Genomic DNA, 27,785 nt, shown 5'->3' with positions numbered 1-27,785 from the left:
CAGGAGGCAGGACTAAACCATGATTACTTTAAGAAAACTAGTGCCTTGGCCATTGCCATCACCAGTGTAAGCTTGTTCTGAAGAAGTAGGCCAGCAGGAAGAATATGGTACATGAGCCAGCAGTGAGCAGCAATTTCAGAGTACACGTGAAGACTCAACTATCAGACCACTGCAGCATGGTGAGATTAGCTGGGACCACGTTCATCAACTTCTGGATGTGCTTTAAGTGTTATGGCCATGGAAACACATCTCAGGGCAATCCGAAAAGTGCTCAACCCACGTGACAGCCAACGGGCATGGAATGGCGGCAGGCTGGGTGAACAACAGTCCTGCTGTCCCATGCCTAGCCAGGATCTAAGCTCATTTCACTGCACTTCTTTGGTTGGCCTAAGCTCAGAAACTTCAGGAACCCAGCCTGTCCATTCTCTGCTTCTCTCGGTGCTTCCTTCCTCTCTTAGCTCCACTTAATTGACGTTGACGTGATCCAGCTACTCCATGGCCTAAAACTGCATCGCCTCCAAGAAACGTCCCATCCTCCTCGTTTACTCACTTCAGCCACACTCACTCATAGCACTCAACAGAACAGCAGTCTTTCCAAACGTCTGTCTGTAACCCCACCCCCGCCCCCATCCAACCCACTCCAAGGTCATCAGCCTCACGTGGCCAGTGGCCTGCCATGTCTAGTCTCCACCCTGTGTGCTGTGTGGTGGTCTCACGTTCCCATGCAACTTCTCACTCTTCAGCCAGCTGCTCTGTGTAGTGAGCATGATAGCATGGGCCCAGTTAACAGGCAGATGGATTCAAGCCCTTGAGCAATCCCATAGTGGGACCGTCTCTTTTTTCCACTTCTTGTCAAGTGTTGGAAGCACACTCATTGAATCTTTCCCACTTTCCTCAGTCCCCAAGCTGTACCTCATTCTCCACCCACATGTCCTCTGCAAATGATTTTTATTTATTTTTAATAATTTATCTTTATTTTATGTGCATTGATGTTTTGCCTTCATGTATGTCTGTGTGAGGGTGTCAGATCTTGGAGATACAGACAGTTGTGAGCTGCCATGCGGGTGCTGGGAATTGAACCCGGGTCCTTTGGGAGAGTAGTCAGTGCTCTTAACCACTGAGCCATCTCTCCAGCCCCCAGTAAGTGATTTATAAAGAATATTATTTTTTTCTCCTTCTGCCACATGTCCACTGATTCATTTGAGTTAAAGTTCCCTCATCTTCATCAGGGCTTACTTTTTACATTAGTATCCAGGCTTCCTTTGTAATGAAACCATTGCTTGGTTTCATAGGGTCTTCACTTCTCACAAAACATATTCCTTTCTACCCAGGGACGTAGACAGAACTCTGACCATTCTGTAAGCAGGGCTCGGAACTGAACACAGGGCCTAAGCTGCCATGTGCTGTATCATTACCTCTTCTCCTAACTGTTAAATGTCCACGAATTGTCTCTCAAACATGACTCTTTTAAGCTGTCTTCTTAAACCTTCCCATTTGCTGGACACTTGTCTTTTGAAGTCTCATCCTTGACTGCCTTTTCCAATCCACTCCCTCATTCTGTTAGCATCTGTTGTTTGCTTAATTTTCCCCCCAATTTCCCAGGCCATACTTTCTTGGATTGAATATTCTTTAATCTTTATACATAAACCCTTTTCTTTGACAGCTTTCCTTTAAGCCATTAAATTACCCCACTATAGCAACACTTCCTTTTTCTGCCATATTATCTTTCTTTCCCCCCCTCCCCCTAGATTGTTTGCTCTTCTCTATTCTCTGGTTCCAACTTCTACCTCCTTCCCACCTATCTTCATTTCCCTTGCCATACCTTTTAAACATGATTTCCATATAGACATTCCCTCAGTCTCCATCCATATATTCACAATATTGTCATAGAAACAAATCATCTGCTTAAAGTCTAACTCAGCCAGACCAAACATACCATTACTACCATGCTCCAAAGGCCTCAGCTTTTATGTCACAAATACTGGATGCTTCTCTTTGGTCTAAATGTCCCTTGCCCCCTCATTTCTTGGATTCTCCCACGGAACACTATGGCTTGGGTCTTAAGCATGCCTCAGAGGCTAATGTAGACACGTGATCTCTTCAGTGTGATGTTCCTGAAGGTTGGGAAACATTTAATTTTGTTATTCTTCATATCTTTTCATGTCCCAGCCTCAAGATGAACAATTCTCCTGTGTCACATGTTCTGACCATGATGAAATGTCCCTTCCCACAACCAGAATCTGCGAAGCCATGATGTAGCCCACTGAGACACTGGTAGAGTACTAGCCCGGCATAATGCCCTGGCTTCTATCTCCAATAATAGGGTAGGGTAGGGTACTGAGTTCACCTGTTCATGGGCTCAGAAAGACACAGCCAAATACTTTTGTTCTTTAAATCTAGTTACTGCAGTATTTGGCACAGTGACAGAAAGCTGACAGATCAAACTATAACTTCTACCACTGTCTTCTTTTACACTGACCCTTCTAAGTGTCATGGTCATTCTCCTCCCTAATTACTTTCTACCTCTTATACAAAAGTGGGGAAGTTGGGTGGACAGCTCTGTTCTCCCAATTGTAGGCCATTATACATTTTGGTGGCCTAGATTTGTACAATGCTTTTGGCACTGAGGTCTAAAGTGGGTACCCAATAGGCCCGAGTGAAGTTTCTACTCTCTATTGGCTGTACATTGGACACTTACAAGGCACACAATCTCATCTGGCTGTCCCGCCTCTGTGTGACACTCTCATCCACGTGCTATAATAAGAAGGCACCACACGCCTCTATAAACAGACACTTAGACCACATGCCAGTGCTCTCTCCCTGCTCCAACTCAGGCAGTCTCTTACCCGCTCACAGTAAAAGAAAGTATTGGCTATAGATTCCATGGTTTAATTATGTACTTCAAGTTTCCTTTAAAAATCTCACTGAATCTTCCTTAAGGAAGACTATGGCTATTACTTAGGCTTAATTCAAAGCCTGTGTGTGTGATTTAAAAGTGTGTGTGTGTGTGTGTGTGTGTGTGTGTGTGTGTATGTGTGTGTGTGTGTATAATATATATATTTTTTTTTCATGGCAGGTGAAACATTTTTATGCAGCTCTTTTTATACAACTTAGGCCAACGCATAGCTCACAGAACCCAGCAGTTGTAGAAGAAACAGATAAAGATAATGAGGTGTACCCTACCTGAAGACAGGTTTCAATTAAAACTATTAGGGACACTGCTAAGGCAATTATAAACACTGCTGAAATCTAAGACAGCTTTTACCCTCCCAAGTTATCACTCCAGGAACGTACATGCAGGCTCTATCCTCAAAGTGTCTCATGGGCAGGATATACTTAAAACCCTTGTGTCATTTTAAATCAGGTTCTGTTTGGAAGGAAAGCATTATCATAACATGGTATCTTTGGGTTTTTGTTTGTAGAGAGAGTGCTCTTCCAGACTCAGTGAGGAGACAGGCAAATACATTATCCTAGGTTTGGTGACAATCAGGCTGTAGAGATCAAAAAGGGAAAAGCACAACCGAGTAATCGTTCAGATTCAATGACAGCATCTACTCTGTTTAAGGAGTCTTTTTCTTAAACTATAGACAAAGTGAAAATACATGTTTTTTAAAAAAACTGTACCAAATGGTTCCAAAATAAATAAGTGACACTGAATGAAAATTGATTAAATAAAATTGGCACATGATAAATGAAAACAGAAAATATTCATAAATGTGCAATTTATGTCTGACTTTTAAAATACACATCATTGAGTTACATTAACCTACCATGATTTTTTCTTTAGCAAATAGCATATATACCTATAAACTCAATGCTTTGCTTTCAGTTAATTCTCAGACTACAACTTGATATCCTCCAAATATTAACATAATCTTCTTGTCTCCCAAAAGGAGAGAAAATATTAACTCTTCAAAAGTGGTACTGCTTGGATAGCTTTATGAAAAGCAAGCCATGGTTATTAAACTAGACCTTAAGAGTATGCATGGTATACAATATCTCCCACTGGCCCATGGATTGGGAATTTGAATGCTAGCTGGTGGGATTCTGGGAAAAGACTATATTCTGGGGATTCTGACCAATCAACACATCCAATGATCCCTTGATAGACTTAAAATATTTCAGCATCATTGGGAGGTGGTTGAAGGTAAGAAGTAGGACCAATAAGGACAAAGAAGGAAACCGGGGGGATCTACTCTGTTTATGTCCTGACCATCATGAGCAGAATAACTTTGCTGCAGCATGCTCTTCAACAGTGGTGCTTTTTTTCCCACCCCAGGTTCATGTGCATGTAGCCAGCTGACCCCCCAAAAATGAAACCTTTGAAACTAGAAAGTAAAATGTAATCTCTCTCCCTAGTTGGGAGATTGAGCTACGGGTGTCAGGCATCTGGACATAGTGATGAAAAACTGACCCACATGCCCAGTCAAGAAAAAATGATGGGGACCTGGAAGACCTGTTATTCACAGAAGCAGAGCGTGTGACAGTGTTGTTGGGCGGTGGTTTCTGCAGAGGCTGGGGGGGGGGGGCGGGGGGGCGGGGCGTCTTGTAGAAGAAGACTCACAACTCTAAAAGGCTGTTTCGCAGTTCTCGCTCTTGGTGAGCCGGATTGGGCTCCCAACACATCCAATCTGGACAGATTGAGACCACACTGGAGCTCACACGCTCTCCATCCAAAGTCCCCTGCTCATGGTGCCAGATTACTACCCCAAACACTTTCACATTATCGGCCCCTTTCTCAGAATATTCACTGGCTTCTTCTACTGGCCCGGGAAGTTCAAATTCCTTAGCTTGCTGCTCAGGGTCCTCCACAGTTTGGCTCCAGTTGACTCCCAGAGCCTTATCTCAAATCAACTCCTTCTTCATCTCAGCCAGTCTCCTCCCAGTCTCCCAAACTATCCTACCTTTGTTCCTGGGGCTCCCTCATTAAAATGCATCCCAGCTCTTCTCCACCGAGTCAGATTCTACCCATTTCCTAACTCGGCTCCGATTCCAGCTCCTCCTTGAAGCTCGGCCAGAACTTAGCAAGCTGAAGGGCTCTTTCTTCTGAACTCTGAGAGCACTTTTGTCTGCATCAGTGGCTTCTAACCTTCTTGAGAACGGAGCCCTTTTCCTGACACCAAAATAATTTCAGAACTCAATGACAGCTTCTTTCTAACCTGTTGATGGAGAAAGCACCCGGTGACAAAAACTGACTGTGAAACCAAGGAGAAGAGCTTTGCATTGGAATAAATGCAACAGACCCTCACATATGAAAAGGATGGCCACGTGGCTTGCTTAATGCACTCGCCACATGCATAAATTTGGCTTTATACACAAAGCAATTTTCTCACCTTCAGCATTCCATTTCCTGCTCGGAGTCATGGCCTAAAGGTCTTAAGTCTCCAAAAGTTATTTTGGGGACATCATTGTCCTTTAGTTTTTTGCCAAAGGTCAGACTCTGTATCTCCCTCAATGAGACCACAAGCTCCCTAAGGCAGGGTCAGCAGTTCTCAGTCAGCTTGCTGAGCCTTTGCGATACTTCGTGCACAGTAAAATCAAAAAAGATGTTTGTTCTCCTTCTGTTTGTCTGATGAAGTTTACCCGGGTGCAGAATGGCTGGGAGGACCATTGGGCTTATCGCTGTAGCCTACCACTTGGGGTCATTAATTCATTTTTGACTGCTGTGTCCTAGTGACTGAGCCACAAGGCTGCTAAGCTCTCCTATATCTCTCCTTAAGAAAAAAAAAATCTCATTTTCGTCTATCTCCAAATAAGTTGCATATGTCAAAGATTTCTTCTAAACATTTCATCATTCACATCATTAGCATCCATGTTTGTTTATGGCTCTTTCTTCTTTTCAGTAAAATTATCCAGATTGAAAGGTACAGGTTTTAAATGTGCCCTTCAATGATTCCTAACAGATACCAGCCTTTAGAAACCAAAGTGGGAGCTAAATATTTTTAGCTTGCTATAAGGGAAACATGACACAATGGTTAAAAAGAAAAAAAGAAAGAAAAGAAGAAGAAAAAGAAAAAGAAAAAGAAAAGAAACTCATTCTAAGAAATTTTTAATACAGCAGTCTCCACTTCTAACATAAAGAATGCCTTGTGCAGCTTTTAGAGTGGAGGAGTAATAATTCATTACACCGTTTTTATGTGTTAAGTACCTCTTGTGTGGCCAATATGTAATAAGCACTTTATAAGCAAGCAATAGCTCCTTTTTTCCCCCATGGCAAACTGAAAGGGCATGGATTATGCTTATATCCTTTCAAAGATGCGAAAATTGCAGTCTAAAGATGTTCAGTAACTGCCCACAATTGCACAGCGAGTTTCCCGCTTTTGCAATTAATTTCCCTTTTCTAAATCTGCTGAAGAGTTTAATGTTCCACAAGCAGAATTTTCTCATTCTGGACTGCTCCTCTATATAGACTGAAAGAATCCCAAAGTGGTGCTGAGCAGGCGAGTCTGAGAACACCAGGGCACCAAGGAGAAGCGTATCGGTATATGCTGCAAATTAGCAGATGGTAAAATCAACCAGCGTTTGACGATTAGAAGCAGATGATCTGGCGCAGGCTCACAACCTCAATCATATCAATATGGAAAAATGGTTATTTGCCCAAAATGCAATCAACCCACCAAATGATTAGTACCCCTTTCTGTCTCTTACTAAGCCCAGGAGCACCTTGACCGTCACCTCACTCACACTCAGGGGTAACTGAGTACAGACTACTGAGGGCATCCAGTCCTCTGAGTACCAGCAAACACAGCTCAGTAATGCAGCTCAGTGATGCCGAGCACCCAGACAGAAACAAGCACACTCCCCTCCTATGGAGACACTGCTGTTCCAGCCCCAGAGGGCACGCTTCTTTAAAATACATTCATCGTTATTTCCTAGTAGTGACTGATGCTTTGCGCATCTAGCTGATGACATCATTCTTCTCTTAGTTTGTCTATCCATCAGGAGTACCACCAAGAGCAAAGGGGGCAATCCTGGCTGCACAATGAAGGCTTGACGGGCACAGGGATAGCCAATGGACCAAAGCACTTCCTAAGAGTCAGACCGTCCTCAGTCCGCTGATCCATCCCAGAGGCACTCTCTGTAGGTATCGTTATCATCTTGATTGCTCCGCTCTGAATCAAAAGGCCAGGAGGGCCTTGCACAACCTAGCTGGAGACTGCCTGAGCTCAGCCTCCAAGGGATGCAGTCTGGCCCCAGGGCCCCTCCAGCCTGCTCTGCCACCTCTTAAAACCCACCTTTGTTACATGGAACGGCTGACCCAAGACGCTGAGCCCCAATTAGTCTGACTGGAAAAGATGTGCTCTCATATCACATACCGTCACATTTTTTTAGTATTGCTCTTGTCCCATTTACCTCTCGTGGCAAATATGAGATGATTAGTGATGCTGAGACAATACGAGGGAAATAAGTACCATGGCTTCAGGTAAATTATCCTCGTCACAGCAGGGTGTGGTGGTGCACCACTGTAATCCCAGCACTCGGGGAGGCAGAAGCAGGCAGATTGCTGTGAGTTCGAGGCCAGCCTGGCCTGGAAAGTGAGTCTAGGATAGCCAAGGCTACACAGGGAAACCCTGTCTCAGAAAAACAAAGCAAAACCAATAACAACAAATTACCCTCGTTGCTTCTCACGTTGAATCCTTTCTCATTGTCCATACTACCTACGTGTATTGGTTAAAACATAAGCCAAGTCACAACACTCTTCTGTTTACCTGCCAGTGTACTGAGCCTGGTATCCGGAGCCTGCATCACCTGCTCAGGCTGCTACTTTGGTCTCATCTCTCTGTACTCTGTGTTGTATACACTTACACAACACACATACACATACAAGACAGAGACACACAAAGTATGCTCTTCACATTGGCTAATATGTGAATGCATTATCACCCCTTCAACTGTTCCCTAGCTTAAAATTTTTGCCCCCAATTACTTTTGCCATATTTTAAAGACACGAAACCTATGCTTACTAACTGCCTTATGTCACTCAGTGTTGTCAAACTATGTGGGAGTTGCTGCATCATTGCTACCATTAAAAGTCCACTAGTTTTCTAAGACCTTCTAAATCCTTCTATTTCCCCATTCTCCTATATTTCTCTTACCTTAGAGTCCCAGTAGGATACCCTCACATTTATCCCAATCTCCTGGTAAGTGAAGACTTTCATGGGACATGCCTTTTGGGGGAGGCCTGGTGGCACTCGAAGAAAGAATAAGCAGGCTACCAAGATAAGACTTGATACCCTATGACCATATAGTGGGGGAGGAGGTCCCCCTCAGTCACAGACCTAAGAGAGGGGAATAAGCTGAAAGCAGGAGGAAGGGAGGAACAGGAGGATACAAGTGATAGGATAACAATTTAGATGCAATCTTAATAAAGTAATAAACAAAAAAGTGAAATAGTAAGTTATTATGGGTAAAGTGCAGATTGGCTATTGAGGCTCAAATCAAAAGCTGGCAGTGATGTTCACTGTGGCTGTTTGCTGGATGGACCAGCTTATGGCTTCCTTTTGAATTGGTCCAGGAAGAGGAGTACTTCTCAAAGAATTGAAACTGAAGCACTAAATAGTTCCCTGAATAGTGAATGTATAATAAGTAATATGAATGGGTGCCTTGCTCCTGCAATGCCTCATTTGCATGATTTACTTAGTAACAAGGACATTCATTCCACAAATACCTGATGCCAAAGCTGTCAGATGCTGGATGCCACGACAGTAAACAGGTCTGCCCTGCTTTCAAGGAGGTCCCATGGGCAAAAGAGGACTGTATGTGGATACTGTAACCCTTTCATCCTGGCCATCCATTTATCACCTTAGATAAGGTGATATAAAATAGTTCTTCCAGCAGGTAAAGAGTTTCAGTAGGCACGAGGCTCTTCATATAACATGCTGTGAGAAGTGCAAGTTTGAAAGAACAAGAATGTAAGGCAATCCCAGCATGCTTGGCAATCCCAGCATGCCTGGCAATCCCAGCATGCCTACGCATCTCTCTCCTCTCTGGCACAGTCCACGTGCTGTGTGAGAACAGAGCACTCACTTCACTGCTTCAAAGCCAGGTCCAAAAGCCTCATCTTGAAAATTATTAGAGGATGAAATGACTAAATATGTAGGCTTATCATTACAGTATCATAGCATTAAGAACTCGGTCAATTTTATTCATAATTTTTTCCTTTCAAAATCTCCCTTATTATTGATAAACACAGTGGCAAGTTCAGATTTTGTTTCATTTCACAGGGAAAAGAATATTTCTAGCCAGGTGTGGTGGCACACTCCTGTAATCCTGACACTCAGGAGGCAGAGGCAGGTGGATCTCTGTGAGTTCAAGGTCAGCCTGGTCTGCAAAGTCTAGGACAGCCAGGGCTATACAGAGAAGCCCTGTGTCAAAAACCCAGAAAAACAAAACAAAACAAAAAAATGTTTCTAATGTCTATTATGGAGAGTACTAAGGCATCCCTCTTCTGTGAGATGCTGGCTAGGCTCACCACTGTGTGTGTGTGTGTGTGTGTGTGTGTGTGTGTGTGTGTGTGTGTGTGTGTGTGTGTTTGTGTGCGCGCATGCACGTGCATGTGATGGATAATGGAGGCATGAAGTAAAACTTTAAAAAAATCTGCAAAGCCAGAAAATTGCCACAAATATAATGCTAATGAGTATCCACTTAATAGGCATTTGAGGCCCTAGAACTTCATCTAAATCCTTGGTTGGCTTTTCCGAACTTAGATTCTCTCCTCATAAAAAGCGGTATCTGCCAGTCACTGAGTAGAATTAGAGGAGAGGTAACCTTTACCCATTGGTGCTTCTCGCCACCAAGGCAGGCTTGGACATTACAGAAAATCAGGAATCACTTAAAACATGCATGGATTTGCCTAAGAGTTCACGTGTCTGTCTTGAAGGAACCATAGTTTTCTACCAGAAGGCAAGGTGTTTGGGGGCAGATACACTTCTGCTCATATGGAGGAACCAGGGCAGAGAGACATCTATTAGCAACTGCAGAACTGAAAGTCATCTGAATCTAGCCACTAATTATCAAGCAGGAGGTGCCTGGAAACCCGAGCCTACTTCCCGGCAACAAGCATAGGAATCCCTGGTTTTATTCCAGCGGGGCTGGTTCATGAGCAGGTAGGTGACAGGTGAAAACAGCCTGTCCCACAACTGGTCCACTCATGTCATCCACTGAGCCCTCTGAACTAAACCGTTTTCTCTCTTCCAACTACGCACAGCCTCCAGCTTGTCCACATGTGACTCTCTGAAGCCTAAAGGAATGGGACCAGCCGCATCACTATCCACTGAACGGTATTTCCTGAGGTGGAAGATCCTGACTCTGAGCAGTAGCACAGTGCTGTTTGAATTTCCCGAACGTGCATGTAATAATGGCCATTGTAATGAGGAGCAGGGATGGCGTCCCATCTCCTTTTCATCTTAATGAGGCTTAAAGCAAGCAAAGGCCGGCTGACAGAATTATAATTAAGCCGAGAGCTTTGAAAACTCGTTAGAGACAGCTCCCCCAAGGTTAAGCAATTGAAACAATATGCTGGGCATGTGTGGACACAGAAGAAATATCCCACCGTCCCACACGAGATCGCAGACGTAAATATCGTAGGCAGTCACCCTCATGCCGAGGACCATTTTCTAATGAAGGCCTCCTCCCTCAGCTTGTAGGCAGTCTGTTGTTCACGACTGAAAGACAACTTCCATGCTGAAGGAAGTAGCGTGGTCAGACGCTTAGGATGAAGGTATCGAGAAAGACAGTCAGAGAAGAGGAAGATCTAAGTGATTAAAAAAAAAAAAAGCCCGCACTTCGGATTCTAGTGCTTTGGAATCTACCAGCAGTTCCTCAAGCACCAGCGCAGATCCCAGTGGTACCCACTGCAAGTTATGTGCCTTGAGACTTGGCATTTAACTTTTTACAGCTTTCTTCGTAAAACAGGAATCATACCGTAGAAGTGACTATTATTTACATATGGCCCAGCAGTTAATATTAATAGAGACAGTGAGTTCTTGCTCAGTAAGTTCCAACTATGCCACAAGGTTTGCATTACATGCTCATGGCAAGCCTAATGTGAGATCTGTTGCTCTCCTCATTTCACTGATGAGAAAACGGAGTCACATGGTAGCCCCTCTGCCCCAGTTCCTACAGCTGGCACACTACTTAGCTGAGGTTCAATCCCACACTCTCCAGCATCCTCCGGACCAGCTCCAGGGAGCTTCCAAAGACTTAATGAGCCAAAATGTGGTGAACAGTCAGGGCAATGACCAACAAATTATTCTTAAACAGCTATTTTTATTATTAACAGACATGTGAGAATTACTTCCATGTATATAAAACATAGCGACTATTAAATTCTGACTAGTAGTTTTATTCCTTTATGGTTTTTTGCTTTAGAGTAATTTCTAAGAAGCCAATCTTGTGGCTATCAACAAACCTCTAAAAATGTTACTTAGGAATGCCTTTTCTCAATGCCGCCCCTTCATCTCTCAGAAACTGAATTATGTCCAGAATGTAAACAAGGGTGGTATTAGATTAACGTGTTTCTATTGACATCAGAATATTTGACCACAGATACACAAAGGTTGCTGCTAGTGAAAAGCAGCCCAGTCCTTCACTGTACACACTCACTTGGTTTAGAGACTTCCTGTTAACAAGATTGCTTAAAGAGGCTCTCACCAGCCAGCACTGTATTCTAGTGAACTATATAGGGAAGAAAACTAATTCAGATAATTTGCTAGTATTCTAAGCTTTGTAGAAATTACAAAACTGCTTTAAAATAGATTCTGGTAATATGGATGTGGATAACTGAATTAACCTACCACTCTAAAATATGCAAAACACAATTGAATAAAATTTAAATGCAGCCAATTTAGCCACCTAATTCAAGATCACAATCTTGGAAACCTGATACACCAATTCAGAATTACTATTTGAATTACTGTAGGAAATTCCTGAGATGAACGGTAGAGAATGCCAGCTACGTCTGCTTTTACATCATTAAAAAAAAAACACATTTTTTTTTTCTTTATCAGTGGAAGCTTTCTGTGCCAATCTGTATGTACAATGGAGAAAACTGCAAATTTCAGGTCTGAGCTTCACTCACAACCCCCCCCCACACACACACCCTTCCTCCACAGCTTCACACAACCAAAAATAAACACTCAAATTGGCAGCATAGAACTCATCAATCTCAAGCGCCTGTGACTTTAAGACAATCAGAAAAAGCAAATATGGCAAAAAGTCTCTGCTTTGCAAACAAGGCCCTAATTAGGTACGTAAATAAAAATTCCTTTTCTGCCATGGCTCTGAGTCCTTCAGAAGGAGAGTGGTTTGCAAACGCTTCTCATATCATAAATATCAACACATACCTGAGCGCATGCCCCACCAAAAAGCCCCCCTTCCTTTCACACTGGACGCTTGGCTTCTCAGCTAACTTTATCCAAAAGCCTGTTTCTTTAAAGTTATGCTCTAACGTAACTGCAGACAAGTCATGTATGTTCAGTCAAATCCAACTGTAAACTACATGGGAGGCTTCTGGCCAGTGAATTATTTTTGATTGATCAGGGACTATTTGTATTTGGGCAGCTGCACTTAAATATCTATCTATCTATCGAGAGAGAGACAGACAGAGAGAGAGAGAGAGAGAGAGAGAGAGAGAGAGAGAGAGAGAGAGAGAGAGAGAGAGAGAGAATGTGTGTGTGTGTGTGTGTGTGTGTGTGCGCACGCGCGCGCATACACACAAGTACACCTAGTATTTGCTATGGGTGAGGTGAAGGGAGGTGATATTTTAATGTCTCTGATAAGAACTCTGTTTTCCACCGGGCGTGGTGGCACATGCCTTTAATCCTAGCACTCTGGAGGCAGAGGCAGGTGGATCGCTGTGAGTTCAAGGCCATCCTGGTCTACAAAGGGAGTCCTGGACAGCCAAGGCTACACAGAGAAACTCTGTCTCAAAAAACCAACCCCCCCCTCCAAAAAAACAAAAACAAAAACAGAACCTCTTTTCCATTGTACTTTAGAAGACTATTCAGAAGAGTAGGGACAACGTTCAGGGTCATAGGTTGTGCTTTTAACCATCCGCTCACTAGTGACTCCTGCATTAACCTGTTCAGCAGTCTGAAATCTTCATAGGCTCCCTTAGAAACCTGTCTCTTCCAACAGTGCTTTCCCACTGTGAGCCAAGCATTCCCTGGTGCTACTTACTATGTCTACCTACTTGTTCTTACATTTCAAAGGTTTGTAAGCTGGTTAACACCAGCAGTAACTTGCAGCAAGAACTGAGATGTTGGCACTAAAAAAAAAAAAAAAAATGTAAAGAGCCTAAGTTTTCAAACCTGCAACATTCAGTTGTTCTAACTCAGGAATACTGAGTGCTTGGAGAACCAAGACGCACAGCTCTCGAGCCTGGAGCTTGGTGTGCTTCTGTGTTTCTTCCTGCTGTGAGTCATGAAAGCAGACACTAGCCTGTGAGTGTAGAACCTGCAAGCGTTGAGTCCTAGAACAAGTTGGCAGTAGACTTCAGAAGAAATTTAATCTTCTCTGCCTCTCCATTGTATTTCCTTCTTGTTTACTCTGTTTTCTTAGCCTCCTGATATGGACAAGTGGAGGCAGGAAGTTTAAAAACTGGCTCTGAGGGAGAGAAGACATCCCATGGACATTCAACCAAAGCCAGCTGTAAACGACATGAGCATTCTGCTGGTCCTTCAGTTGATTTCAATTGAGCTGGGACTATTTTCAACTGGGCTGCTGAGAAGTCACTTAAATACTTAGTTGGGATGGGGATGGGTGTCTGGTGCATGTGTGTCTGTGTCTATGTGGGGTGTGTGTGTGTGTGTGTGTGTGTGTGTGTGTGTGTGTGTGTGTGTGTTCTGTGTCTGTGGTGTGTGTTTGTGGGTGTGTCTGTGGTGTGTGTTTGTGTGTGTGTGTGTTCTGTGTCCGTGGTGTGTGTTTCTGTGTGTGTCTCTGTGGTGTATGTGTGGTGTATGTGTCTGTGTGTCTGTGTGTATATATGTACAAAGAACTGTAGTAAAGGGACATTATATTTTAATGGCTAGTTTTCAAGAATTTTTTTCCTTCCTGATTTTCTAGTTCAATGATAAGTACTTCAGGTTTCAAACTAAGTCATATCTCAAGAAAGAATAAGAAAATCTATAATGACTATATCCCAGGGAAGCTTGCCAGATGTTAATAAATTTACTAATTTTAAGCATAATTCCTATGGTGATGGCTGAGAAATGAAACAGGAATATGACGGAACAGAAAAGCACCAGGATAAATCAATTCACAAACTTAAAAATCTAGAACATTTTGATATGTCTGGAACTAAGGTCATATAACATAGATTATAAGGAAAAATCAGGTCCATAATTTTAAGCTGTATGCTAAAAAAAAGATCTAATTTTCCAGTAAACTGACAAAAGTACTCCTTTGGTGCTCTGAATAATTTTAGTGAGACCTTCAGACTTTGCTTCTGATCCAAGCACATCGCACCATACAGTGCTCTTTGTAAGAACACTGGTACAGAAAGCCTGAAAACAGGATGTAGTGGACGGCTATGAACTCTTTTGAAACTGGGTCTTGAAAGTTTATGTTCAAGACCTAAAACAGTTAGGATTTTGGGATGTTTTTATTCACTGAGACAGGATCTCTTGCAGTCCATGTTGGCCTCAAACTCAGTTCCATGGGTGAAGCTCACTTTGGACTCCTGACTGACGTACACTGTGCTGAGGCTATGTGTGACAACAGTGTCTGCACAATTGACATTGGTTTTTGTTTTATTTTGTTTTTGTATAAGACGTTGTTTCTAAGAACTAGGGGTAGTGATGTATGCCTTTAAGTCTAGCACTTAGGAGGAAAAAAGGCAGATGGATCTCTTTGAGCTCAAGGCCAGCCTATTCTACATAGTGACTTTCTGGACAGCCAGAGCTACATAGTGAAATACCGTCTCAAAAAACAGAAGAAAAATGAAAGAAAGAAAGAAAGAATGAAAGAAAGAAAGAAAGAAAGAAAAGAAGGAAGGAAGGAAGAAAGGAAAAGAAATTACAGACAGAATGTTTTAAGCAACCCATAAAAATTGTCTAGAATATTTAACTATTCCACACTAACTTTAAGTATGTAAAAATACTATAAAATAGAATATATTCTTTAATAGGATATGGTAGCAAAGTTTGAAATACAAACATTAAGAACTATGTTGGTGCTCCATATTTTCTTTTAAGCCAAACCACATTTTATTCCCACAAACCATCCAAGGCAACACCTCTCAGACACATGCACTACGCTTAAACAGCAGCTGGCTTGTCAGTAAAATGTTGGAAAGCTCAAGATGAAAACTTCTTATTCCTATTTCACTATACCATATAAGAGGAGCTATTATTTTATAATTCTTTCTCCATATATATATATATATATATATATATATATATATATATTGGCAAATCTTATGAATCACAACAGTTTAACAGGCTTACTTGTCCTTGTTTAAGTGGCTGTCTTTCTGAACTTGACAGTAAGGGGTTGAACCTGGGCCCTTCCACTGGCTGCCCAGGCCCCTGATAATCCACTGGGCCCATCTGAGGCAGACCCTGCAGTGAGCTCTGGCCCTGTCTCAAGATCGTGTCTGTGCTGTCAGGTTTTCACCTGAAGACAGATTTAAGCAAGAGATTAAACAGGGCTGATATCTTGCTTTTACTGTACAAGTTCTAATCGCTCTACTTATACACTAAAATTGCATTTGTGTACATTTCAGTTGGACTGACAATTGACCTGAGTAGACATTTCCAATAGAAAGGTGCTTTCTCCAGAGATATACAGTGCTGCCAAAGCAGCACAAAGTGTCTACATGTTCCACAAATGCTGGGCAGGAATACATTCACTTGTCAAGCAAGCTACAGAACAGCTGTAGATACAAGTAATTACTGTGGGTAGAGAAATCGAGACATAACTGAAAAACCTGAAATACATAATTTTGTGCTTTACTTCCATACTTTACAAGTTTTAAATGGCTTTCCCCAATACATACTCAAATATGGCACCAAAATGATATTAATATAATTTATGAAATGATGCATAATTTAATTATGCTTGTGCTTTTTAAAAAACCTGAGGTAAGAGATCATGATGATTGGGGAACTGATATCTGAGGGTTTGTCTATGAATGGAACTCTAGCACAGATAATCCATTAAACTTCTAATAAAACATATTTAATGAATCATCAATATTCTGAGGCTTAGTAACAAGTAAATAAGCAAGAATATCAGTGAGGATTTTTCCCCCACAGGCTCCAGCTGAAATAAAAGCAAGGCAATGTCCAACATATCCTTCCATACATCTGAGTTATAAAAATATACATCGCACCTATAATATGTACATAAAAACCTTTTATGTTTAGATTGAAATACATATGGATTGAAGTCAATGTTTCTATTTACATACAATTTACATGAACATTCATATGTACTAATTATATTAAGACAATTATGATACTATGTTTAAAGTATATTACTTAGTCTTCAAGAAAGTGAAAAAATGTTATGCATACTTGCTAAATAGGCTTGCATATTTTATAGGTATTAAATTTTAGTTTTTTCTTGTTTATACTATAGTGGCCAAAGCCACAGAAATACTAGACACAAAGAATGTTTTGCTGATCTTAAGAAGTTCAATGTTGACATTTTTCAAAATTTGGTTGTATTTGCTAACAAGATGGAGAATAAACTGAGATAATTCTAAATTTTCAGTAGTCATACAGCAAAATGATGTAAAATAATCCTGTGATGGAGACGTTTCTTTCAACAAAAAAGTATATTCAAAGTTTAAAATAGTATATGTATACACACATATATATTTCAATACATATGAGTATATATGTTTTAAAATAAAACCAATCTATGGAACATGATAATCTAGTAATATGCATGTTGCAGTTAAAGGGGAACATGGATTAAGTCAAACTACTTAGAGGCAGAGGCCACTGTGATGACTCTGAGGGGCAAGACACAAGTACTCAAGTCACACACTGATGAAGAAAGAAGGGCAGAGCAACAGGAGACTCACTCACCTTCGGTGCCATTGGGAGTCATGGAAGTACTATTTATATGAGAGCTATCGAGTTTGGGACCACTGGGGGATTCGCTACTACCACTCAGTCGGCTATGCGGGCTGGTTAGATCCTGCATTTCCATAGACCTAAAGACAAGAAGCCTTCCGTTTGACAGATGTACCAAATTCATAACACCACTATTTAATGTGCTAACGACTTGACACCTCCTTTGAAACACATGCACACAAAAGTCCCATTGTATCTATTTCCTTAGACTGGGAATAGTTCATCTTGCATTTGACTTTAGTCCTTTCATCACACGTATTACAAAAAGGCGTCACTTGCCCTACGTACCCAAAGTCTTACATGCAGTTGTTCAAAATCTTTTCCCTCTCTTGTAATGATAGAAGTCATAAGCTAACGTTAGACAACGACATTGATTTTAACATCCAGAGGAAAATGTGCAGTCATTTTTTAACATTAAAACAATCCCCAAGAGCATTCATTTCTTAAAAGAAAAAGCAAATCCATAAACACGTGGAATAGAAATAAATCACTATTCTGTACGATCGGTTTCATCTAATAAATTAGCACTGGGTACTCCCTTTATAATTTAACACCCAATTGTTATTTAATGGGTCTCCAAACCAAATAAAACACTTGCAACCTCCAGCCCAGTGACAGGGGATGAGATTGTCCTGATGTATATGTTTACTCTGGCACAGTTCTTAATTGTTCCTCTGTTTCCCTTGAAGCAAATGCGGCATTAAAACATTATGATGTCGGCTGACCTGTTTGCTCTGTGGATTACATACACCGTGGCCAATTGAAAAGGGATCAGGCCAGTGTGCAGAGGGGTCGTGGGACGCTTAAGCCCGCCTTGGAGTACCTCAGCTGTCACTTAGGCGGGGAAAAGACAATTCTCTGCAATGCTGTGATTTTGCATTTTCACCATCTTAAAAGCAGTTCAGTGCCTCCCAGGTGCTCCTAAGTTCACCAGTTGCTTCTGCAGTAGGAGTACAGCAGCCACAACTCACATTCAGAACCAGACGCTTCTCAGAGCTTTCCCTCTTGTTCATGAACAGTGGACCTATTTAAAGCCGCTAAGGAGATCCTTAGAAACGGCTCCATTTTCTGACAGCACAAACTTTTAAAGCCTAATGTCTATTCACTAGATTCTAAAAAAAACAAAAATTTTCTCTAAAGAATAATAATCTAGGGGGGTTAAAGTTACACATATAATGCTGATATTATATGCTCCCCCGTCACCTGGGCCATTTTAATTTAGAGGCTACATTGAAATTGTCTGTTAGGTATCAGTTGTAAAATAGCTACCCATGAGCCGTTTTACTTCCTATAGTATCTGAATTCAAACAAGAAATTATTTCAAATTCAGTGATTCCTAATTATCATTCCATATTCACTTTTTCTAACAACAGATAGCAATCACCTCAAACCAAGTCTCTTATGCCTTTCCCAAATAATTTTTCACAAGTGCACTCATGTACACACACACACACACACACAAACACACACACACACACACACACAGTTAAGTCATTTCTAATGCAGGCTGCTGCTATTAATAGAAATAATTAAGAAACCCTAGACAAAAATAGAACCAGGTTATAGAAAGCTAAGCTACAAAAATGTTGCATATCAAAAGAAATCCTTACCTGCAACTTGAGGGAAGAGCAACATCAGAACTGGTGTGAGATGTTTGCACCTGTGGCCAAGGGGTAGAAAATTAGAAGTGGTTGTTAACTGTTCTTCAGTGTCAGCTCTTAATTATACAGAGCACATGGCTGAGCCCCACAATGCCCACTTTTAACCAAAAGAGAAAAAGGAGGCTACTGCAGCCTGGAAAGGCATAGTGTCTTTAAGTGGAGCGCTCAACTGTTGTTTCTTCCTGCAGGTCTTTATCCTCCTCCTCCCCTTGTCAGGAGGGGAAGGCAGTCAAATGACGGGCTAGTGATTCATCACTGGCCTATGACAGCTGCAAACGGGATTACCCCTCCCCCAATCAACACGCAAAGCAGTCTCGCCCCAGCGGCTTGGAAAGGGTGCTTGGGAAGAAGAAGAAGAAGAAAAAAATAGCTATTAACAAATGAGTATGTTTGACAGCGGCACTAGTTGAGGCAATAATCCCTCAGCATCCTCAGCTCTTTCATCTTCTGTTCTAGCCAGCCGAACTAGAGCGCGCCTGGCCACCCCCTGTGCCTCCTGACCATTTCCTATCCTATCAGGATGGCTTTCTTCTCCCAGTCACTATTTGTCATTTAACATTCAGTTAAACAGCTTCGGGCAAGGCTGTGATCAAGAACTAAAGCAAGGGCAGGTTCTCATACCCAGAGTCCCAGCATTGAGCAATGTACTTGCTTAACTATATCAAAATCAAAATAAAACCCAACGCGTATTTTTATACAGCTATGCTGGGGGCTGGGGGTGGGGAGAGAGAGAGAGAGAGAGAGAGAGAGAGAGAGAGAGAGAGAGAGAGAGAGAGAGAGAGAGAGAGAGAGAGAGAGAGAGAGAGAAGACTGAAGTAGAATGCATACTTGAGTTCTCACTTCAGCGGCCCCATCAGCCTGCATGTTCAGTTTGTTTCCAGATACATTTGAACTGAGGAATTGCACTGCACAGCTCCACTAATTCAGTGTAGTACTAGTCACTGCTCTTCAGAGGCAGGACGGGCAGACCGGCAGGTAATGAAGTTCAGGTGAGCCAGGCTGCTGCTGCCTGCTTTGCAAGCTCCCACCAAGGCTTGGCCAGGCAGGAAGGAGCACTCTGCCTAACTTTTAAAATGGCACACGGAATTCCAAATCTTTGATGTGCATTTTCATTCAACCTGAACTGACATCAATTAGGGCTGCAGAGCCGAGATGAGAGCTGAAGCGTCTCAAATGACATTAAAGTTATCCACCTAAACATCTTCTGTTGAGTCCTGCTAGTTTTTAATTATGATTTATGAAATTAAGAAACACGACCTTTCTAGCAAGAATAAAGCATCATTAAGGTCTAAACGTCCTGGGATAATGTTACGAGGAACTTCTGGGGATGCAGGTTTTTTTTTTTTTTTTTACATGCAGGACAAAAACAATTTTTAAGAAATTTGAGTAACTGAGTACTAACTTTAATGCCTGCAGATGTCTACTACTTGATAACAGGTTTCTACAATTTTTAAATTAATATTCTCACACTAAATTAAATGGCTTCCTTAAGAAACTGTGGCAATATATCCCAAGGATAAATTCTCCTATTTTTATACACCTGGAATAAATTATAGGTGAGAACGGACTTCATTCTAAGAACTCTTCTGGCTTAGTTATATCAGAGAACGTTAAACCACATTTACTGTTCAGTGCTAAAATACATTCCCATTGTAAATTCATCTAGAAAACCTAATCTTGGAAATAGAGCTTTTCTTTCATTGTAACTTTGAAAGTTTCATTGTCTTTATAGTTGAAGTTTAAAACCTACCGTTTCTCAGTTAAAAAAAAAAAATCCAACTTAGTAATAAAAAAAGAACGTACAAACAAGAATTATTCTAACATATTTTCTTATTGAAAAAAAATGCCACTTAAGAATGAATTTCTTTTCTGCTGGCAGCCTTGCTTCTACTGTACTTTCAGCGAGCAGTTTTTGAAAGTCCGTCCCCACGATCTTCCTCTCATTAAATGTACTTCAGATATATTCTTTTGTGTCTCAAGGATTATTTAAACCATGTGTTGTGTGTTACTGTATTTAAAAATGACTCTTTAATCAAAATAACTTTAAAACAACTAATCCTCACTTAGGCTGGTCAGCTGAACCCTCATCGTGGTCCAGGAAAAATAAATCTACTCTCAAGAATGCGAATGCAGACAACAATTAGACACAGATGTGAGTGAAATTAGTTACAGTTTACAAAATGCTACACTTCACATGCTTTTCGTTTCTTATGTGCAGTGCAAGGTTACAGTGCAGTGGGGAGGCACCCTTATGCTAATGGCTTATCTAAAAAGGACACCTATTTCTGATGGCTGCAGATTTTCTCTCATGTTTGACAATGCCTGTGTAAGCTTTTTTTGCATTTAAAGCTCTAAAACCAAGGTGCGTTTCAAAAATAATTAAGGAAGGATATTTTCATTCAGAAGAAACCGAGTCCATAATTTCTAAAAAAACCTTCTGCTAGGCACCCAGTATGTTTACTTCTCTGTTTTGATCTGTAAAGTTAATATAATTCTCATCTTCTAATATGGTATTTTTAATCCCAATGCTCTCAGGAGTGCAGACTTAGCACACATTGTATTATGAATGATCAGCTCACAGGACAACAAAGTCATTCACTTTAATGCTTTTTAAAAACTCCCCGTGTAGAATACCCACAGTTGTAGCATATTGACAGACTTGTGAAAATAAAGAGAAGAAAGATAACTGAGCCCTCAGAATTTAAATTCAAGACTCCAACACTAGTAACTATGACTTCTGATTAGTTAATGAGGTCTTTTAAGTTTGCCTTTTTTTTCTAATTAAATTTATAATTCTTCACAGATGTAACTTTTGTTGATGTTCAATTTGTCTCTCTCATTCTGTTAAACCTCACATAGTACTCCGTCAATCCATTGAATAGCCACATTAAATCTGTTAATACCATGCTCTTCAACCCCAGAAATTATTTCCAGAAGGCAAACGTGCTTTGAGAGATCATCAAACAAGACTTAAGGTACACATTTTATCACAGTTTCCCTACCACAGAGCTCAGCATACAGAGCAAAATTCATGACTTTTTGCACTGTTTATTATACTTTGCTAAATTACCAATTGAAAGCATCTGACAGAAGATCATGCATGAAGCCAAAAAGTTAATAATGTCCTGTGAAAAGTAAACTGTAAATGGAAAGGGATTCTAAATCTCAGCAGCACAGAGCAAATAAAATGTAGGTACTTGTCTAAATTATGGGTTTTCCATGGGCTTTTTCGCTTGCTAGAAGCAATTTTTATAAAATGACTATAATTTAAAACTTCTTTTTTTTTCCCTCTTCAAACTGAAAAGAAAATTTCAAAGTGAAAGTACTGAATTTATATCTAAGTACAGCTGGCAGGCAAGCTGGGTTTGTCCGGCACAGATCAACCTGTGTGCTTCCCAATTTGAAAGACAATGGTCACTTTCTAATCAGAACGCATTTTCTAGGGGAGAAAAGTGCCTTCACCCAAGACTGCTTCTTATGCAGAATATGGTCTTGCTACATCTCTGTCCGCATTGCCAGCTCTCAGTGTTGTAACACAAACCTCAAGTCTTAAAAACAGAATCCTCACCCTTTAAAGTGAGAAAGAGCTTCTAGGGAGGGTAAACGTTTGTTAAACAGTAATCCTGCATTTCCTTACCAAAGGTTCCATACACTAAATGCTCCAGTGTTAGTGATGAGCATCTTAATGTCATAGCCTATATTGCTTTTTGCATTTTCTTTTTTAAAGAAAATGAGAAAACACAATCTTCCTGAAACCGAAAACAAACAAGTATTTGGAATACACCATTCCTGGCTGCAGCTTTAAAGGACGGGACCATTTTCAAAATGAGCATTTATTGACAATGTTGACTGAAACGCTTGTGGTTATCTGATAAAAGAGATTTTGTCTCCGCTGCAAGGACCTCTTTTCTTCCCATTGTACCCTTAGGAAATACATTTCCACACTCCAGTGAAAATTTTCTTTTTCAAAAAAAAAAAAATCATGTAACATGCCCGTAAAACTCAGTGCAGTTGGCTTCATTTGGCACTTGAAAGCTGAACGGTGGCTCAATTAGACTTCTATGTCTGTCACCACAAAGTGTTTTCAAAGGCCGAAAATCCACGGCTGCTTGCTTGCTTACTTACTCAACACTTTGGGCCTTAGGAGAACTCAAGCATCGAGAAAGTCAAATATCAAATGTTTGATCATATAAAGGCATGACTATTCATGTGTGCGTGTCCCCAAACTCTAAACTGTGAGGGGAAAGACTCAACACAAGCATAAAATAAAACCTTCTCTGAAAGACATTAGAAAACCAACTTCAGACCTATACAGTGACACACTATGGTTCCCAGCTAACAGGTCTCTAGACCCCTGGCTATCTTAAGAGATGAAACTTAAAAACACTTGTTTAAACTCAATGACACTTTAGAATTTATTGAGTTCTTGCAAATGCTTAAATGTCTTCAAAACTCCTCCCAAGAAATGTAAGCCTGTGACTCATTGGCACTTCAGATACTGATTTTGAAGGGCTATGATTTACACAGATACTAAAAAGTTTCAAAATTTGGACTTCAACTCCCAAATGCACCGAAATCACATAAAAGGCCAGAGGGGAACAAATACATTAAGGGCGGGGGGGGGCTGTGGGGGGGACGCAAAGGTTTATTGTATCACATACTGGAGATGAGCCTTCTTAATCTAGTGTTTGGTAAATTTGTTTTGGAACAAAAAGGAGTCTCTCTTAAAATCATGGTTATCAGTTCGTTGCTCTTCTGCTGAGTTTTCCCTCGGAAAACTTTGCTCATTTATCAACCCAGTGGTAGAAAAAGTCATTCGTGTAATATATGCCGCTAAGTATACCTTATGTACCCCTATAGCCATGTACCCATGTAACGCTGCTCAATACATGCAATGATATTCCGAGGCTAGTGCAGCAATTAAGATACGAAATAATCCCCCTTCCGAGAATATTACCCAGTGTTCTACTCACTTATAAAGATCATAACAAAAGTAGTTAATTTGCAATGATCCTTTAATGATCCTAATGGCTCCGATCATTTGGAGGGTAAGGATTACACTTTTACGACGGAACCCCGTGGCTACTAAAGTCCCAGGAACAAAGTGTCATCATTTTCCCCAAGCCACAGTGCTTTTTCTTTGAAAACAAATCAAAACACTAATAAAAGCGCTCCTGTTATCTCGGGCTTTGCCCACCGGACAGCTGTTCTTGGTCACTACAATTTTTCAAACACCCAGCTTGTACTTACAGAACTCACATCTGCTGCCTCCACGGGTTTCGAGTGCTCCTCGGAGTTTTCTGTGTTAGCAGACCTCCATTCCTGACATAGTTTGGCTGCTGAAGCAGGAACGCGGGGACCCGAGCGCTCTCAGGGGCGCTGCGGCAAGGCTGGCAGCAGAGCGCGGAGGCCGGGGATTGCCCGGCTCCCGGGGACAGTGCCCGGGCACTGCTGCAGTCTCGGGCTGCCTAGCGACTGAGCAAGATCGCCTTCCCCAGGAAGGACCCCGCCACCGCGCACCGCCACAGGAAGGCTTCCAGTCGGAAGTGGCCCTGCACACTCGCTACCTCGCCGCAAGCTCGGAGCCATCAGCTCGCCGCGGTCTGTTTGGGAACGGCTTTGCGCCCCAGCGAACGGCAGCGGCAGATAGCATCTGAGACGCCTAGACAAAGAAACGGCACAATCTCATCCCGCCCCCCCCACCCCGATTTGTTTGCGCAGCCTTGTAGGTCTGCCCACGAAGCCTCGGGGCTTTTTGTTTTGTTTTGTTTTTGCAACGCAAACCACAGCTAGTCTCTTGTCCTAACCTTATTGGTTTAAATGCAACAATTGAGAGAAGCCGAGCTTGGTCTGACTCAACCTTGCTGCTTTAAAAAAAAAATTTATTATGTAAATGACGCGCCCCATGCTATCTGAATAAACAGCTGTGGGGGAAGAACTTGTGGGAACCTCTGTCAACACACACACACATCCTCCCACGCCAGTAGCTCCCAATTAAGATCTTTGGGGAGTAGTTGCACACGTTATCTTTTACACTTTTCCAATACTTTTTTTTTTTTTTTTAGGCCTCAAAACTTAGGACAACGGATACTTTTCACACTTCTTCCTAAAGTACCAACAGGTCTGGAGAAGATAAAAAAGCTGTTTCTATGAAGTAGAAGGAGAATGGGCAAACGTGTTAGCTATTAGCAGCTTAACAATGAAAGCCTGGCTGAGGGTTCTGCAAGTATTGCTAGGAGGCCAAAGGCTTCGCTTCTTTGGCTAGGACCCAGATAATATTTCACCATTAACATTTTTAAATGGGTCTTGAGAAGAGATTCATTTAGTCTGGAGCTCGCTTTGCAACTTATCCTTTTAAAAACTCATAACCTTAATCAATTCAGAATCTATGAGTTAAGTGGAAACACCTAGGAGCCAAGCTGAGCTTAAGAAACTATGCTTTACGTAGAAAATTCCCTCCACTTCCAAGACAGGGGCTCAGCCAGTGCGCTGACTTGGAATCTTGAAAGAATGCATCCCCTCTTATGGACTAACATCTTATTTGTCCTATATCACAGTTTAAATGCAAATGCAAGCTAGTGCTGTGAGATGAAGTCTGTATGCTCATTTTAAAAAGGCGTTTTGTCAGCACCAATATTACTATTCTATTTGTTCTTTTTATTTAAAAAAAAGTGTACCCCTTCTTTTAAGTTCTCACCTTGGTATGTTTTTTTTTTTTTATCACAGTAACTTTACATCAATTAATAAAGCAGGTAGACGGGGCTTACCTTAGCTCTGCTATTTAGTAAGTGACAGCACCATCCCGATGATACAAACAAAACCCAACTACATCCTTCTAAGGACCAAAATTCCATACAGGTGCTCTCTCTTCTCCCCTGTGAAAGGATGTCAGTCTAAATTCCTTGCCAAAGAGCACTTGGTCAAAGCTAGGAGACCGCTTAAACTGCTAACTCACCTAGGATTTCATCTTGTGTAGTACCAGCAAGGAATCATGGGCTAGGCATCTGCCATATTTGGGAAGTCGGGTCAGAAAACAGTTGATTTCTATTGGATCTGTTCATAGATGCAGCGGGACCAGCGTTATGTTACCACCTCCAGCACTCTCCCAGGCCAGAAGTACCGTCATTCAACATACCAAAGTGCACATGCAGAACACGGTCTGAGATGGTGTGTTCTGTTGTAGCCGGGTAAGAGCAGTGCCAGGCTGATGCTACTGATGACGTCAAACACCTGGGCACTAACTTCTTTTTGCATTCAGATGTATTACTACGTTTTTCTAAAACATAGAGTTTAACCCCTTTAGACTTTATATTCAGCTGCTGCATTCATGCTTCCAGTAGATTAAAATTACTTTAGGCATGTATTGCTAAAATGCTATTCATTTGACCCATAAAAGATTATATTGGAGAATCCAGAATATGCAAACTACATAAAGTCAAAACAGCAGAAATACCATGTCAGTTTTACATACAAGTTACTTGCCTATGTTACAGTCAAATTGATCATATTACATGCACTTTTATAATGAAATTCAATAATTTTTATTTAAATACCCAAACAAAATGCCTTCAAAGAAATGGTGCATGTAATTATGAATAAAATTAGGAAAGATATGATGAATTTAATGTGACCACTAATGGATATAATAATGCTCTTACCTCATAATTATATGACACACCGCTTAGCCACTAGCTAAAAGAAATAGCCATGTGCATATTTACCACTTTTAAATAGTTTTCCTTTTCTAAAGCAAAACTAAATGTATTAAAACCAATCACATGTTTACCTATAAATTTTGCCTGGTTTCTAACTCCATACTCCAAATATATAGTAATTATTCCATATACAGCTCAAATCCAAAATAAGTTAAACTATGAGAAATAACCCAAAGGTAATATTATGAAATTTGCATCAACTATAATTATATAACTTGATCACACACCACAACGAACCAAACTGTTTCCTAAATCAGCCATACAGATTACAAGAAAGCTGAGGAAAGTTGGCTGGACCGTTCAGCCTGAATGGGGTTTTTGAACACCCTGACAGAGATGCAAAGATCTTTCATACGACACTCTTACCACCAAGCAGGTTTTATCTGCCAGAGCAGCTCTTGCCTGGATGTGCTCCCAGTTAGAAAGGAGAAGTCTGTCATTTTCATAAGTGTTTCCAGTACTTTCTAGATTAGGAGAGAATTTTAAATAAAGATGTGCTCCCCAAAATCAACAAATGTCTTTAGATAAGGTAGAATGCAAGAGAGTCCTTGATAAATACAAAGGAAAAATTTCTCTGCCTACAGGAGAAATCAGCTGATTAAACACATCAGCATAAGAAGTGCCGACGACTACAGGCCAAGGCACACGAAGTGACTCCCTTCCCACTCTAGGCATGGCAGCGGAGTGCTTGACGGGCTCTGAAGTCTCCAGAAGATGTGTTCTCTCTTTCTGTTTACCCTGCATGCACTAAGCGTCTGTACCATCCTGGGAAAGCCCTTCCACTAATTTCTCTGCACATACAGCTCTTCAGAGACATCATGTCTCCAGGGCGATGTCAGTGAGTTGCGCATTACAAATATCACTGGAAGACAACCGCCCCGTTCTCCCAAAGCAAGTCCCTGTCACGCCTCCTCCCGCAGGATGAAAATCAACAGTATCAGAATAGACAGTGGCTCACAACTCAAACTGTTGGAAGGAGAATGGGAAAGGAAATATCCCATCATATTATACTTGACCTCCTCCCACTTTCTCTTATGTTGCCCCCTTCTCCTGCTCCACACCATGGCTCTACAGTGGTAGCTTCCTTGCGGACCGCTTTGGGGGTGGTGACTGAGTAGTGGACATGGTGAGGCTTGCTGCTCTGTGGACTGGTCCCTTTCATGGCATGTGCTTTCCCCCACTGGCATGAAATCTACAATGAGAGTCCTGCTCCCAAGTACGCTTTGGTTGAAACACAACCAAGAAAAACATCCTCTATTTATTTTAAGAATGATATTAAATCCACCAAGCAAAATGTCTACTAACATTTGCTAAATGCTTTCCAT

The 27,785-nt window shown here is 41.3% G+C and overlaps 1 protein-coding gene across 14 annotated transcripts in view; it reads right to left on the bottom strand.

Annotated features, from left to right (window-relative positions):
- The window catches only part of EYA1 (EYA transcriptional coactivator and phosphatase 1), a 166,983-nt gene that overhangs the window by 119,628 nt on the left and 19,570 nt on the right, over positions 1-27,785 (bottom strand). For 10 of the 14 annotated variants that reach the window (XM_084792197.1, XM_084792199.1, XM_084792185.1 and 7 more), the window contains 2 exons: positions 18,695-18,744; positions 17,037-17,164 (listed from right to left, as the gene is read on the bottom strand). In XM_084792197.1, the coding sequence (XP_084648323.1) occupies positions 17,037-17,164; positions 18,695-18,744 (178 nt within the window). Of the gene's footprint in view, positions 1-17,036; positions 17,165-18,694; positions 18,745-23,995; positions 24,419-27,785 lie in introns of those variants that run through there. The other 4 variants (XM_084792186.1, XM_084792194.1, XM_084792200.1 and 1 more) reach the window with 3 other exon arrangements.

Source organism: Acomys minous, assembly GCF_964271855.1.
Source record: "Acomys minous genome assembly, chromosome: 1".
Lineage (NCBI taxonomy): Eukaryota > Metazoa > Chordata > Mammalia > Rodentia > Muridae > Acomys > Acomys minous.
Note: the sequence above shows the minus strand (reverse complement) of the source record. Positions and strands in the feature narration are given on the sequence as shown.